This window comes from Nycticebus coucang, chromosome 2 (assembly GCF_027406575.1).
Source record: "Nycticebus coucang isolate mNycCou1 chromosome 2, mNycCou1.pri, whole genome shotgun sequence".
In the NCBI taxonomy this organism is placed as follows: Eukaryota; Metazoa; Chordata; class Mammalia; order Primates; family Lorisidae; genus Nycticebus; species Nycticebus coucang.
Genome location: NC_069781.1, coordinates 13,589,341 through 13,606,597, shown reverse-complemented (window position 1 = coordinate 13,606,597; position 17,257 = coordinate 13,589,341). Strand labels below are relative to the sequence as shown.

General features: G+C 44.4%; 1 protein-coding gene across 9 annotated transcripts in view; it reads right to left on the bottom strand.

Moving 5' to 3' along the window:
• DENND1A (DENN domain containing 1A) overlaps positions 1–17,257 on the bottom strand; it is a 536,096-nt gene that overhangs the window by 186,990 nt on the left and 331,849 nt on the right. For all 9 annotated transcript variants that reach the window (XM_053562936.1, XM_053562903.1, XM_053562912.1 and 6 more), the window contains one exon: positions 534–635. In XM_053562936.1, coding sequence (XP_053418911.1) covers positions 534–635 — 102 coding nt within the window. The remainder of the gene's footprint in view (positions 1–533; positions 636–17,257) is intronic.

Below are 17,257 nucleotides of genomic sequence, written 5' to 3'. Positions count from 1 at the left end.
GTCAGATGTTATTGTGGCAAGCGTGGCAGCCAGTTACTTTCTACTCAGTGGAAACTGCATTCTGTCTAGACCTGTGGTAACGGAGAGTGATGGAGGACACACAGCCATATTCAGAGTCCTGGCATCAGATACTCTGCTACATGGGGAAATGGCTGTTTGATGGTGGTCTAGGGGGTAAAAAAGGTAAGTTTGAAGTATCCCAGGTCACTCACATGGAAGGCCTTCCCACCTGCTTTTTGTGGTGGCACTCAGAGGATCTGTTGGTCTCTGGAGATGACCGTGTGCTGGAGAGAGGTGGGAAGAGGGTCTCCTAGACAGAGGCGGTGTCTAGACATGGGGACCACATCACAGTCTTTCCGATCAAAGTCGGAAGAGCAAACCAAGACTCAAATACAAAGCCCCACCTAACTTTCTACACTGAGACAAAGGTTCCGCAGGGAGCAGGGAAACAAACCATAGGAAGGCAGCGGCTGTCCCTCCTTCCACAACCCCCAAAGTCACATTCATTTCCACTGTGGGAGCTCCCTACCCACCACATCATTTGGGAGGCTCTGGAGGTCATCAAAGGGGGTTTCCAGGGTGTTGGTGTCCACGTTCAGGATCACGACATCATCCAGGGCCATGTTTCTGACTTTCTGCAAGGAAAAAAATCCAGAAGAGAAAGTCAGTGAAGTGCCATCAGGACACACATTTCCCCGGCCTTCTCTGGGGAAGGGGACGAGGGAAGAGAAGTGACATCTGACAAAGGCCTACTCCCCAGCAGGCCCCACGTTAGGTGGTTCACATTTGTTAGCTCATTTAGCTCTCACAAAACCTCTGTGAGCCTGTGTGATCCCAAGTCCCAGGAGTGAAAAGCAGGTCACAGAGGCTCAGTAACATGCCCCAGGTCACACAGCTAGATAGTAAGAGAGATCTTTACACCCCATCGTCACTTTTTTCCTACCTATTTCTTAACAAAAGCTGAAGTCTAAAGCTCTGTCTCCAGGAACTCTGATACACAACCAGGCTCTCTGGACACCCACACTCAATCTCTCTCTCATTCTCCAAAGCCTGCTTGCCCATCTCCCTTTTGGACTTGTCATTCTTGAGTGTGGAATGTGGTGTATGGTCTGCTGTTCATGCTTTCCTTAAATGCTCAGTAGGAAGCTCACACTTTCAATTTGGTCTAGTTTTCCCAGAAATCCAGCTAGTAATGTCTCCAAGGTTCTGGCCATTTCTATTGAGACAGGAATGAAAAGGGTGAGAGAGACTCAGGCTCACGAGGTACTCAAGTCTGGTGATGGGAGAAGGGTGAAGAGAAGATAGACAGAATAAAAGTTCTTCCCTCTCCAAATCGCTAGTAACTCTTCCCGGTCTGTGTTGGCATAAGACAGTGTATAGCCTGAGTTTTCAATTTGATCACATTATTTAACTTTATTTATCTGTTGCTAGAGTCCACTTCATCCTTCCCCTGCCCATTCACCACTCCCAACCTCATTCAATACTCCTACCCCCATCACAATCAAGGTCATTCCTTTTTGAGTCTTAAACTTTAGAACTGTGCCTTTATTTATTTTGCCCTCTTTAAGTAGAAAGATCCTATAATTTGTTGTCCAAACCGGGAGGGACACTTGTGGATGTGAAAGGAGGCATTTTACACCAGCGCAATGGGCATACAATGGGCCAGACTGTCAGCCCTACATGAGGGATGGATTTCAGTGTGAATCACTCTCTGAGCACACTGCATGTGACGATGCAGGTTTGCACCCCTACGGCTGCCCGAACAGCCAAGCTGGGCCTAAAATCTGGCAACCTGAGTGCCTGCTGAGGGACTTCAGTGTGTGAAGAGGGGCAGATGCCTTTTCCTAATTCACCACAGGGCACTGTGTAGGCTTAGCAACAGAGCTAGACATTCGATGCCTTGGAAATGGACAATTAAAATGACAATGTACTAGGAGCCTTTTAGTTATTGTTCTGTGCTTACTTTACCTCATTCAGTTCTTCTAATGCCCTGTGTAGTGGACATTACTACCCTCCTGGTACGTAAGGTGAGGAAAATGAGGCTCAGAAGTGAGGGAAGAGCTAGAGGTAACAGAGGACCAGCCGCCTCCGCAGGCCTTGCCATCAGATATGCTCAGTGAGACTGACCTCCACACAGCCCTTGTCACTCTGAGCCCCAGCACCCCTTTGCTCGCCGGCCCCTCCTGGGGTGTGAGTGCCTCACCACTGCAAAACAACCAGCATTTGCCAGAATGGCACGTGGTAAGTGATCCCTAACACCTGTTGACGTTCACGCTCTCAAACCCCAGGCCCTAGGACAGAACTTGGGTACTGAGTGAACATTCCAAGTTCCTTCCAGCAGGGAGTGGAGCCATGCTGATCAGATGTCTCCTAGGGTTGAAAAGACACTCCCAGGAAGCAGAATCCTAGAATTCACCCACTTAACACAATCAGAGTCTCAACCCCCTGCTGGCCATTAGGGGCTAGACCACAAACCTATCCATCAATTCATAAACATTTCCTAGGTTCTTAACTATAGACTGAGAGTCACAGAGGAGGATAAGATTGCCAGCTTACAAGTTGATTCTCCCCTCAAACCCCAACACTCATACTAACTGCTGTCTTATTTATGGGGTAAAAAGATATCAGCAGGCTTAGCACCTGTAGCTCAGCAGCTAGGGCACCAGCCACATGTACCAGAGCTGGTGGGTTCAAATCCAGCCTGGGCCTGCCAAACAACAACGACGACTACAACAAAAAAATAGCCAGGTGTTGTGGTGGGCACCTGTAGTCTCAGCTACTTGGGAGGCTGAGGCAAGAGAATCACTTAAACCCAAGAGTTTGAGGTTTCTGTGAGCTGTGACACCACAGCACTCTTTCGAGAGCAACATAGTGAGACTCCGTCCCCAAAAAAGATATCAGCAAATTGTGAAGTCTGATATTATACAAATACAAATAATGAGTGTTTTACAGCACTTTTGCTTTGCAAAGAACAAATACTTTTTATAGAGGAGAACATTAAGACCCACAGTGAATTGTCCAGGGCTCCTTACCTGCCTCACTCTGCAACCCCACAGGTTAAATGCCTAGCTGTTTGCTAGCAGGAAGTTCCAAAAGTAGCATCAACAACCACCTTTTTCACAGATGTCACACTTGAGGATTCCCAAATTCAGGAAGAATTCCCAGGATTCTTCCTGCTCTAAGTGTTATAAGATAGACACTGCCACACAGAGTCTTCCATTTCCATTAGCGCAGCTAGAGATGTCACTATTCCCATTTCAGAGATGAGAAACTGAGGCTCTGAAAAGTACAGTAGCTTGCCCAAGGTTGCGTGTCTACTAAGCTTCTTCCTCTATAAACTGCAATGCTAACTGTGACACCCCCTGACCCCGCAATCCCTGGGCTGCTGGAGGAATACAGGTAACATACGCACAGTGCCAGGCACAGGGAAGGTTTTAGTCAGAGCAGCCACAGTCCAGTCTGTAAAGCTCTGGCCTCAGGGCAAAAATCCTTTTGGCTCCTTCTTGGTAACTGCTTGAGTTCTCACTTGGGAGGCTGAGGCACAGTCACAAGAAACAGAATAGGTAAAGGGCAATTGGGGGCTCCCAATTCAGCCGAGGACTCCAGGACTTGAGGGCTGAGCTGAGGGCTGCTGCCCCCAGAACCACCTATTTCTCCTCATCTGACCTTCCAAATAGTCCCAAACAGAAGGGGGCACGAGGCAATGGCCATTGGAGAGAGGCCTCAGAGGCTGAAAGGCCTAGTGAGTGGGATGTTGGTTCTGGACCAGAATCGGGCCTTGTTTCTGTTCCCGTGGGCCCCAGCAGCACAGACTGGCCCTTGTCGGCTCTCCACCACCAAGCTGCAATAGGCTTTTGATTTCTTCCCACTCCGGCTGGAGGACTTGCCGGTTAAGCTGTGTGAAGTGTTTACTTTTTCAACAATGGCAGCAGGCTGAAGAATAGGAAAAAACCTGGCCCTTTTTTCTGACTTAGCAGGCCAGGGTCCCCTTAGTAACCAAAATGCCCCAAGCACCGGGCTCCAGGCAGGAGCTGGGTCGGCACAGTTTCCTCTTAAAAGACAATGCTGCCCTCCTGGTGGCAAGGCCCCTTCCAAAGGGGCTGGCATGGACTCAAGGGCCTTCCTGAAGCTCAGTGTTCCCAAGGAAAGAATCAGAGGCCAGCTCAGCCGGATGGTGCCCTATCCCTGAAAGGATCAAGGAAACAAAGGGAACGAAGAACAGCAAGAAAAACTCAAACTGGGGTGGGGGATGGGAAATGCTGATGGAGAAGAAAGCCGGACTGTTGCTGGTGCCAGCTCATTTAATCTTACCCATGCTGCAGGAGAGACACCAGCGCCTCCATGCCAGACTGAGTAGGTGGAGGCTCAGAGAGGTCAAACAAACTGCCCAAAGTCACAGAGCCAGCGAGCGGCCAGGCCGACTCTGAACACAGTCTGACTCTAAAGCTTACCTTTTCCTGAAGATAACCCAAAGTCAGCTGCTCGGACTTGAGAATGAATATCTGTCCAGGGAAGGCAGTTATACGAACACTCTCAGGGCCTGCTTTCTCTTACACAAAATAATACTTTCCTTTTGTGTCATAAAAATTCTATATGCCTACTTACTATAAAAGAATGGGAAAGACAGAAAAGTTCACAGAGGAAAATTAGTTACCCTAATCCCTCTGTTTGGAGGCAACATTTTTGTATATTTTCTTCCATATTCTTCCTGCTCTAAGTGTTATAAGATAGTCGAAATAATTCTAAATGATTCTTACTGATTTCCTCACTGATTACAATGTAAGCAATGTCCCCCTTCATTAAAAGCTCAGTCAGTAAAGATCATTACTAATTACTACAGAGTGTTTTGCTACACAGAAGAGAACTCAATCAAGCCCTTTTTTGTTGGATGTTATTTCTTTTTTTTACTTTTTTTTTTTTTTTTTATTGTTGGGGATTCATTGAGGGTACAATAAGCCAGGTTATGCTGATTGCAATTGTTAGGTAAAGTCCCTCTTGCAATCATGTTGTTGGATGTTATTTCTAGTTTTAAAGAAATTATTACAGATAATATTGTCATGAAATCTACAGGCATAAAGCTTTGTGCTTGAGGATGGATTCCTAGAAGTGGGATTTAGTTTCCACTTCTTAAAAAGTATCCCTCTCAGATTCGACTTTGAGATAGATATCTTTACTTCCAATTATTTTAAAGTCATTTCATCCACAGCTTGTGTTTCCTACTCTAAGTGAAGAAAAATCAGCAAAGACACGAGCAGATGTCAAAATAGTCCTCCAAAACCCTACCCAATTAAAACACTTACGAGTACCGCAGCACACCGAGACAGCTCTCCGGTAGCTTGTCCCACCAACACATTCCCTCTCTTTTTAGTTACAACATATGCCAAAGCTCCTGCCAGCTGCAAACCCTTCCCCCACCAGACTCGATAGGCTTTTTCTCAGAATGAAAAAAAGGAAAAAAAAAAAAAAAAACAAACAAAAAAACCAACCCTGACACGCACACTGGCTTTCCAAATGGCATTTCTTACATACAAAAACACACACACGAAAATGGCACCTTCCCATATATATTAATAAAGAATGGTTTTCCCTTTATGCTTTGTCACAGATAGCCTTAGCTTGACCTTTGTGGTTCAGGCCAGAAAGGGAAAACTCATAATGTGGGAGGTGGCTGGGGCAGCTGTGAGCAGGTGGGTGCTAAGGATGACCTCCGGATGGCTTCTCACCAGGCGGGGCTGCCCACGGGAATTCATTTGACCTCTTAAGACCTCTAGGTTTTCATCTGTACAATGGGGATCACCCTAGTACCTACCTCACAGAGCTCTTGTAAGGCCTAGGCGAGCTAATGTATGTAGAAGACTCAGCAAGATTCTCAGAATATCCCTAATAGGCACTCAACAAACGGAAGCTCTCTTGCCTGTCTGTCCCGTCTTCTCTGATGGCTCCTAGAGGTCAGCCTGACCTTACTCTCGAGTCTGACCTGGGCCCCCTTCTGATTTATTCACATAATTGGAATAACATGCCGAACTAGAGTTACTTATGAAAGTATCCAATTCTTTCCCTAGTCTGGGGGCTCTTTGGAATTGGGAGCCAGACCTTTGTACTCTCAGCTCCTACCCTAATATTTGGCCTGGAGCAGGCAATTCAAAAATGGATGAATGAGGAGAGGCAGCAGAGTCCGGAGATGAGGGGCACAGATCCAAAGCCAGGCTGCCTGAGTTCTAATCGATCTCCACCACTTAACAGCTGTGCTAACTTGAGCAAGTGGCTTCATCTTCCCATGCCTCAGTTTCCTCCTCCACAAACTGGGGACGATGCTGGTGTCCACCTCATAGGCTCGTTAGGAGGATTAATATTTTAAAGTACTTAGAGTAGTGCCTGGCACATAGGGCGTGCAAGATAAGTGTTTGTTAAGTAAAAACAAATGATCTTTTGAGGGTGATGAAAATATTCTATATCTTTATTATGATGGTGGTTTCATGAGCATATAAAACTGTCAAAATTCATTAAACCATACACTTTAAATGGATGGTTTATGGTAGGTAAATTACAACTCAATGAAACTGATAATCACATGAGTACTACGTCCAGAACACAGAATAAAATCACAATAGACTGTAAAAGATAACAAGCATGAGTGATGGGGCCCAACAGGTAGTTCTTCCCAGGACCGTCACCACATGGGGGCTTGGCTTTCTGAGCCCTTTCTTTATTGTTTAGCCCAGGATTTGCTTTTGTAACTGTTTTTTGTTCATGCTCTCTTAGAATAGATATAAAAATCCAACATCCCTAGAGATGCTAATATACTTCTCTACACAAAAGTGAGGTCTTGAGAATCACTCCACCTTTGGTGACTCCCATGTAGCCGAGACTTCACTGTACCTCACTTTCTGTAGTTGGTTATATGAAAACCAGTGAGTCCCCTTCTGAAATAAATATTATCAGCTACACTCATTAAAACCACACCAGCCTCCTTCACAGAAAATAGGTGATCTTGCCTATCCAGGAAGGTGTTAGGCAGCTAGTAACAAGAGGTAGGACTCAGAACCAGGCCATAACATTAAGGGCAAAGGTTCACACTGGCTTGTGATCTAGCAGACCCAAAGAGTGGTCAGGAGCCTGCAGTGACCACCTGGCTGGACCCAGTTCCCCTCTGCCTCCTCTGACTGACTGCTGCTGAGGGAAGGGCTCCCAGTCTAGGATGGAGGGTGTGGGTCTTGGTGAGGTGACATGCGTGGAGCAAAGGAGCCGGCACTCGGTGAATCTCTTGGCAGGCCTCGCAGCAGATGTCAACATAAGCCCACGTGGACGATGCAAGCCCAACGTAAGCAAATTGGAGTCTGCTCAAGGAAGTGCGATGGGAATAACAATAATGATGGCAATGATAACAATTGTGTAAAATTATCATGATTAATTAGTGTAGAATTAATTCACAGTGGACACGGAGATAGAAGTTAGCATGGTGATTAAGACTGTGGGTTCTGGAATAGGACAGCCAGATTGAAGCCTTGCCTGTATACTGAGTAACCTCACCAAGTTCTTTACTTCTGAGCCTTGGTTTTCTTATCTGTAAGGTGGGGACAATACTGCACAGCTGTTTTGTGAGCATTTAGTAAGATAATGTATAAAGAATTTAACACAATACCTGATTGCAATAAGTCATCAATAAATGTGGGGCTATTAAAAGTTTTATCCTTGAATGTAGAAAGTTATGCCAATAAAATGAGTAGAGTTCTAAGACTAAGAACTTAAACAGCTGATTTTAAGAGCAAAGGTATAGGGCGGCACCTGTGGCTCAAGGAGTAGGGCGCCGGTCCCATATGCCGGAGGTGGTGGGTTCAAACCCAGCCCCGGCCAAAAAAAAAAAAAAAAAAAAAAAAAAGAGCAAAGGTATAGGCCAGGCACAGTGGCTCACACCTGTAATCCTAATACTCTGGGAGGCTGAGGTGGGAGGATTGCTTGTGCTCAAAAGTTCAAGACCAGCCTGAGCAAGAACAAGAGCTCCATCTCTATAAAAACAAAAAATAGCCAGGTGTTGTGGTGGGTGCCTATAGTCCCAGCCACTCAGAAGGCTGAGGCAAGAGCATCACTTGAGCCCAAGAGTTTAAGGTTGCTGGGAGCTATGATGCCACAGCACTCTACCAAAGGCGACAAGACTGTCTCAAGGGGAAAAAAAAGAGCAAAGACAAAAGCTAATGAGACTCTACTACTATTATGCTTCTATGCTATTAAAATTTATATGATCACTAATCCTTTTATTTTCTGAGACACTGTCTCCCTCTGTCACCTAGGCTATAGTACACTGGCATTATCATCCTCCAACTTTGAGACTCAAGCAATCCTCCTGGGTTAACTAGGACTACAGGAGCTTATTACCATGCTCTTACTTTTTTAAAGATGTCGTCTTGCCATTATTGCTCAGGCTAGTCTTGAATTCTTGGCCTCAAGCAATCCTCTTACTTCAACCTCTCAGAGTGCTGGGCTTACACGCCTGAGCCCCTATGCCCAGCCCTATTGTTCTCTTCCTGTGTGCCTCCTGTGAGCACGTGCTGTAGAGCTGACTGCCAGAGTCTGAATCCTGACTCTTCTGGTTCAAACTGTGCTACGTTGGGCAACCTATTTAGCCTCTTGGTGAGCCTTTATCAGTATAATGAGATGAAAATAGCACTGACAGCCAGGACAGTGGTTATCCTTGGGTTGGAGGGGACCTGATAAGAATAGGACAGAAGAGAGGTTTTGGCTTAGGGCAGGGTGGGGGGAGGCTGGTAATATTTTATTTCTTGATCTAGCTGATCTGGTTACAGGAGTATGTCTACCCAGTAAAAACTCAACTAGCTGTACATTTATTATTTTTTAGAGACAGGGTCTCACTAAGTTGTCCAGGCTGGACTCCTGGGCTCAAGTGATCTCCCACTAGGTCTTTTGAATAGCTGGGACTATGCGCATGTGCAGCTGTACCCAGCTGTGGCTGTGCGTTTAGGATTAGGATCCCTATAAATCTCATACTTCCATAAAGTGATTATAAAAAGCAAATAACACAGACTTCATTGGATTGTTTTGGCAAATAAATGAATTAATAGATACCTCCAGGACACACGTTGCTTCTTCCAATCTGTCCTGCCTCCTGTCAGTAAAGAGTGAAGTGGCTACATTACTGGGGACCTCCTGGGACCTTTGCAGTCCTGAGTAGGCTTAGTTTGGAAAAGCAGGACCAGGGAGCCTGAGTCAGACAGACTGGGTTTGGGATTTCATCATCTTCAATTCCTAGTTACGGAATCCCAGGCAAGTTATTTAAACCCAGTTAAACCTTCCTCTACAAAATGCATCTGCACTGCTTGCTACGTAGGGTTGTATGAGGATTAAGTAAAAAAAAAAAAAAAAAAAAAATGAAATATTTTGTCCTATGTGATCATGTTCCCATTTGCCTAGGTGTTGGTGTGGACCACAGGCGGGACTTCTCTCCATAAGGGTGACACCTGGAGCTGGTGATCATGAGCGAATCTCTCATGGCCAAGACAGTCCCAGAAGCAGCACGTAGGATCAGTGACTGGACCTCCAAGCAAAGGCGGCCAGGTCTAAGCCGACTTCCAGCAAACACACTTGGCTATGGGAAGAGTCAGCATCCTTGTGAATCAGAGCATTATCATGCCCATGAAATGCTTTGCTTTTGTTCAAACAAAGTATAGTATAAGTTGACCCTCTGTGAGAGAGGCACCGCTGATGTGGCTCCTGACGTGTGACTACAGGAGTATGACTTCCTGGCAGCTTTCTTTTTTTATTTTGAAAGATAGAAAAATTGACTAAAATTAAACGAAAAATTATATCTTAATAATTTTTCAATCAAAATGTTATTCCAAAGGACTATTTGTTTCTTGACCACTCCCACAGTCACGTGATAGTCGGAGCCACAGCGAGCATGACAAGGGCCGGCAGGTGCCAGGACTGCGTCCCATGCTCTGTACGCATCATCTTACGGATGCTTACAACAGCACGACCCTGGCCGCTAGTAATTCTGCTCATAAATTGTTCTGTTCCTTCCACGGCCCCACCCATTCTGGGTATCATTTAATCCCCATGACATTCCAGTGGAGGGAGAAGGATACCGAGGGCCGAGGGCTGGAGAGGTAGAATAACTTGTCCAAAGACACAGGCTGAGAAGTAGTGGCACTGGGCATTGAATCCAGCTCAACAGCAGTACCTTTGTATTTCCTAATGCATGGCATTATTTGCTCTGACACACTGTTTCAACCAACGGAAACATACCAAACAACTGCACTGTAACAGACCTCTAGTAGGTGCATACCAGGTGAATGAAGCCCCGAATTAGTTTGATACCTGGCCCAGATGCCATTAAAATTCCTAAGGAGAGAGAGGTTTTTACACCATCATATCCATTTGATGGATGAGGAAACTGAGGTCAAAGAGATTAAATAATGTGCCCATGTTCTTACAACCGATATGTATCAGAAAAAGGATCTGAATCTGGGTTCCACGAGCCAGTGTTCTCTCTGCACAGCACACATAGCGTGTGCTCAAATGCATGCGCATATATATGAGCACGTAACAAAGAACAGCATGGGGAGCTGGTGGCCTCCTAGGAGGAAAGGAGAGAGAAATGAGAGCGAAAGTGGAAAGGACAGGAAAGGAAAAGCAAACATTGAGGTATTCTAAACTCTTTATTCCCTCCTGAAATCTCAGATACACACGGAGGGAAGAGTGACATTTTCCTTCCCTTCCTCAGACCCCAAAGGTCACTGAGCTGCCAAGCAGTTGATAAACGTAGTGGCTTTTCTTTGGAGCCAGGAGTCACTGATTTGCTCCTTCCTGCTCCACAAAATTAAAAATCTAAGCCTGACAGTTCAGAGGAGCCCTGAAAACACCGCTGGAATTTCCCAGCGTGCTTTAAACAGAAACAGAAGCTTGGCAGGGGAGGGAAGTGGTGTGAGCACCTCCCAGGTCAGGCCAAATCCACCCCTTGCAAGGTAATAAGCACTGACTCTCATTAACAAGCCCAGGGATTCTCAAGCCAGGTCAGAAAGGGGCTTTTTCTCCAGTGGCTCCTTTCCTGACCACCCCGTCCCTAGGATATCCGTCTACTCACTCACTTGGCCAGTCATTCACATTAACTTTGTGCTGGGTCTTAAGAAACAGAGACCATTAAAGCAGAAGCTCTGAACTTGAGGGGCTCCAGCCTCTTTTAGCATCAGTTTCCCTCTCTGTGAGCTGGGAGTCACAATCTTTACCTTCAGGACTGTTGAGAAGATCACAGGGGACACCGCAGACTAGAGCACATGCTTCACATAGTCGGGCAGAAGCTCAGTCAGGGCCGAGCTTTGGCTCTCCTGAGCTGGGTTCTGCCAGAGCACCTACAGGCCCACCCAACACGGCACCTCCATCCTGCCAGGCCTCCTCCCTACCCTCCAGAACAAAGAGGTGAGCCCATTCATGCTGCTGATTCTGCTACTGTTTTGCCTCAAACTGAAGCAACCTCACCATGGCCAGAAACTCACTTTCCTCATGTGTAAAATAGGATAAAGAAGGTGCCAATACCTTTTCCCAATGTTGCAAAGTACAAAAATGAGATGAGATGGCAGAGTGATTCATGAGACAGGGAGCATGGCCCAGATACAACTCAACATGTTACCTCCACCCTGCCAGATGCCAGATCTTACTCTTCTTTTTTTCTTGGGAAACAGAGTTCACTCTGTTGTCCTGGGTAGAGTGCTATGGCATCAGAGCTCATAGCAACCTCAAACTCTGGGGCCCAAGGGATCCTCTTGCCTCAGCCTCCTAAATAGCTGGGACTACAGGCACTTGCCATGATGCCGGCTAGTTTTTCTATTTTTTGTAGAGATGGGGTCTTGCTCTTGCTTGAGCAGGTCTCGAACTCGTGAGCTGAAGCAATCCACCTGCCTCAGCCTCCCAACAGATCTTGCTCTTTTAGAAAACCTTCCCTGGGGCGGCGCCTGTGGCTCAAGGAGTAGGGCTCCGGTCCCATATGCTGGAGGTGGCCGGTTCAAACCCAGCCCGGGCCAAAAAAAATAAAAATAAAAGCAAGGGTATTAAGACTATGAAGTTAAAAAAAAGAAAACCTTCCCTGACTACTCAAGGTCCCAGAGCAAGCTGCTATCTCTAAACCCTAAGCCAAGCACAGTGGACAGTAAATACTTTGGCCCTCAATTACAGCTTGTTTAGTGATGTTCCTAAACCTTTTTCTGTGTGCTATCATTCTGCCCTTAAAATGATCATTTTAACCTTACCATAGTCACAGATATTGCAGTAATATTTACCACTGGCACCCATAAAACACTATAGAATTTTAAAATATACTATATTTTTGAATATATTATTTTAAAATGTCCTCAAAGCAATACTGTGGAATAGGCATCATTGTACCATTGTACAGAAGAACAAACTAAAGTTGCAAGAGGTGAAGTAACTTGCCCCAGGTCACAGAGTAATAAAAGAGTTAAGATTTGAGCTTGGGGTGCCTTGACCCTAAAGTCTGGTGTTCAAACAGGACAGTGACCATGTCACCTACTTCTCTTATAACCTCCATGGGCAGACTTATCAGAGTGCTAGATAGCACAGTAGCAAGCAGACCCTAAAAGCAAAGCCAAAATATGTTTTTCTTCTGCAGACACCAAAGCAGTCTACACCATGACGTAACTGGGTTTGAAACCCTGTCCTGCCAATTATTTGCTGTGTGACTTTTGACAAGTTACTTAACCTCTCTGTGCCTAAATTTCATCTGTAAAATAGAGCCACTACTACCAGACTTGTGAAAATTAAACGAGTATTAGGCATCTGGCAATAGTTCAAAATAGCATCCATCCAATTTGAAACTGCGAAACTTGAATTTAAAAGTTTCACTGAGGTGTACGGGGATGTTGATTCTCTAGTCCCCAAATGATCTGGAGTCACCCCACCGTAAAATTGGGCTTCATTCCTCCCACACAACTACTACTCGCCACCATTCATTCATCACTAAGCACAGCAAACCCTGACTCCCATCTCCACCTGCCTTTTATTTGAAATGTCAATTTTTAAAGAGTGGAGAGGTTGGAAACCCAATTTAACAAGCATGCTGAAACATTGTTTATTGCCCCCATAAACATGGCTTAGTGAGCATTACGGACTTAATCAGAGTGAACTTATCTCGCGGTGAAAAGGAACACTTTAAATTTCAGAAATGGCACCTTCACTGTGAAAATCTCTTAACTTTTCAAACAAACTACAGGGGGTCTTAAACATATGGGCAGTAAAGGGGCAGCTATTACTGTGATTTGTCTTACCCAAGAGCCAAGGAGCCCTAAAGGTCCATAACAACTTTAAGATCTAGGAAAAATACTTGGAAAATCATATTCAAGAGACATATTCTACTAAAAACGCCCAAAAGGTCTGCTGAGTGGGAATTAATACCTGTATAGTTGTTCGGGGCTGACCCAAAGAAAGGACCCTGGAGTCATTAGGACAGGGGCTATTTAGTAAGCAACAGCAATGAGGCTTACTCCTGCGTGTGAGATTAAACAGTTAGCAATAGGTAATATTTTGGTGACCTATTTTCAGAAGAGAAGCGCTACATAAATCTAAATGGCTGCTAAAAGGGATTTATCCAAATGGGATTTTTTTCTTAGAAAAACAAACAAACAACAACATCAAGAAAACACTTCCAGAGGATGAGGTCCTGCGAACCCCAACTTCCCAACTTGAAGCTTCATTAGTGGTGCTCCCATCATTCCAGGAAATGTTTTCATAAAGACGCCCCCGTCTTGAGAGAACATATCAGCCAGCTGCCAGAGGCAGGAAAGGCAACTGATATAAAATTTTATTATTGCAATGCCCCAGTAGCAGCCAAGAGGACTTAATGAAATCGCCAAGATTTACAATCTGAAATAGCTATTGCACAGACAGATATGGTTAAGGGAGCTGTGCCCTCTGACCTTTCAACCCTTTGATCTTCACACGGCAGGTGGCCTGGAGCCCCCTCCCGGGCATCTTCCCTCTCTTCCTACACTGACACTGTCGAACCTTGATGTGCAATAAGCCTGACCCTACACAGGTGACTCTCGGGGTGCTTGTCACCAGCAGCTGCTGCTAATGGAACAGCCTAAATCCCTCAGCCTGCAGATTCTAACTCCAAGGTGGGGAAGAGGAATACATAGCGCAGTGTCCAAACGGTGCAGAAATGAGGCACAGTAATTCAGCCCAAGTCCAGTTGTTCAGCAAAGCATCATGAAGCCATTACCCTAAACTGCCCTTAGAAATGGAACTCTCTCCTCCGATTTAAACTTTAAGTTAGGAAAAAAAAAAAAATCACCTTTTAAAACACAATCACAAATCACACACACACACACACACAAAAAAACAAAACCCAACCCCAAAGTCCCAAATGCATCTCTCAGAACTTCCCCAAAACCATGTGCAGCAAATTTATACCAGCGAAAATCTAAACAATTTTTGGAAACCTAAAATTGACTGTTTTCAGTTCCATGAAATTTCATTTAAAAAACCCCATATGCCAAAATGTCCAAATTCTCTTATTTTTAAAAATTGGGATGACTTCCAAAAATCATAGCTATCTTTTTCTTTCTTTCTTTTTTTTACCCTTCTTCTAAAGCTAGGGATGGGTAATGTGCATATGTACTTATCAAGCTTCATAATTTAACCCGTTCGGTCAGTGCAAAATATTTGCAGTCAAAATTCTGAAGAGGGAGAATGGAAGCTTATTACCACTACATCCTTCAAAACGATTGCCTCCCACGCACCAAGGTTTAACAGATAACAATATTTGCCTAAGGAAGTGTCCAGGGTGTCAGCAGCTCCAGTCAGCACCTTTCAGCTTTTGTCAGATATTTGGGTTTGGGAAGGATTTTAACAAGACAAACTACTCTCTGGGATGTTGGTAACTTCTAACTACAAAACAAAACTTAATGCTATTGTTCACTATACTTAAGAAAAGCCCCAAACCAATGTCTTTGTTTCTAAATAAACATAGCATAGTGGCCCCAAGCTTTGACTGCAAAGGCCTGAATTTAGATCATTGATGCCTGAATCCAATGGGCAAAGAAAAAAACCCATTTCTTTTGTAGCTTAACGGCATATATCTTAAATATTCAACTTTAAATTCATTTTGAAATCAGCAGAGAATCAACCCATATGTATATACTCCATTTTTAATGACACTTTCCTGTATGGATATTCAATGCAGTACACAGAGCAGTTTACAGAGAAATCAGTTTAGCAGGGAAAAAACAATATGGCTACCACACATCACAGTTAGACCACTCTGTACAAAACTATTATTAAGCTATCTTCTTGAGATGCCTGTTGGGAATATCAATAAGAATATCTCTATCAGGTGAGGGCCTACTAAGGGCATGGCGCATTAGCCATATTATTTTTAACTGGCACCACTTTACAAAGGGGGTCCCCACTTTGCTGATAGGGACGTTAAGGCACACACCAACAGCAGCTCGGGGACTTGCTCAAAATACAGAGGTAATGGTGGAGTTGGGATTCAACCTCAGGCCCACTGCCTGCCTCAAAAGCCTGTGGTCTATCCACATTTTATCAACAAAAGTAAAACAAAAACAAAACAACACACTAGTTGTGCAAAAATTGCCAGATTTCAGCTTATTTACACATTGCCCTGGCCCAGTTAAAGGCCTTCCGACTCAATTATTTTAGGTCATTAAGAGGAAGTTTAATTTGGTTGACAAACACCCCTACTGTGGTGACCTCACGTATCAACAACAAACGCCTGATGGTCACAAAGCCATACCATGAGTCTGCCGAGCCTGGTGCTAAACAAAACCACACGCGCCCAGATTCCAAGTGGGATTTGTCTAGGCCAAGGGTATGGCTCTTCAATCAGCACGCTGCTGCTCTCTGAGCTCCCACAGTGGCTCCACCCCTCATCACTTGCAAGGAGTTTAAGAAAAGAAATCACCAGACCCACATGGCTGGGCCCAGTTAAAAGTGCCTTTAAGCTAATGCCAATTTAGAAAAAGTCACTCATTAAAAAAATAAAGAGGCTGAAAAAGAGAGCAGAGTCAATCTTAGGTAGGTGAGTCTTTTACCTTTTTAAAGAAAAATAGATCATTGCTACACCCACATAACATCGATAATCACTTCCATTGATCAGGTGCTCATGAAGTCCCATGCACCAATCTGGGTGTTTTCATGTATTTTCTCATTTATTCTTCACGTAAAAATTCCTATGAAACAGGGATTCTGCCTATATTTTAAGTGAGGAGTATGAGGCTCAACAAGGCACCTTAGCATAAGCATTTGCAAAACAGGAGAACCACCCTCAAAGTGATGACAATTAGAAATTATATGTCCAAGGTGCCATGTACATTAGTGTAACAGAACCTCATTCGATGGTTGAGATTATTTGTAGGAATTCTAACAGGCGTCTCTTAAGAGAATAACATAACAGCAGTTGTGTACAAAGTAGCCAAACTGTGTGGTGTAGTAACTGTATCTTTTCCTCCTCACAAACTGATTTTTCCTTCCAACAAAGGATCTTGTTTAAATTGACTATTAGTGGTTGGGCTAGATTTGAACCCAAGTCTATATATGACTCCAGCCCGAGAGCTCTTTCCATTCTACTACAGTCCCCTGCACGCTGCTCCTTACCTTCATCTGGCAGAACTTGATCGTTCAAGCTTCTCTTGGCAACAATTTATAAACGTTAAATTTCGTCTGAAGTCAATTTTAACATTGCTAAATGGAACTTACACATAATGACATAAGTGATGATAGGCAAATCAGGAAACAAAAGCATCAGTGATGGTTTCGCATTTTCTACTGGGATTCCCTCATAATTACTCAGTTTTTCTAATCTGTAACAAAGGGCTATCCCATCTCACAAGAGAACATTTCAGTCACCACAAATTAGACTGAAAATGTACTGACTGCAAGAGACGCTTAACTCCACCAGAAGTACTTGTTCCCTTTGATTACTTAAATTACTACTAGAGCTTTAAATTGTTTTATAGTAAACGAATTCCAACATTAGGATAAGTGGTATTTAAGAATCATATTCATTTTAAAAGCAAATGCCACTGAAAAGAGGAGAGAGCTTCTAGGGGAATCATCAGCTAACTCCAGGGCCTTCTTCTGGGCCTACGGGGAACAGAGCTTGCTGTATATGCACCCTGAATCCTCTGGATATGACAGAGACACACATGTGATGATTATGCATGATAATATACAGCTCACTAAGAAAACTCCAGGAAACCAAGCCACGGTC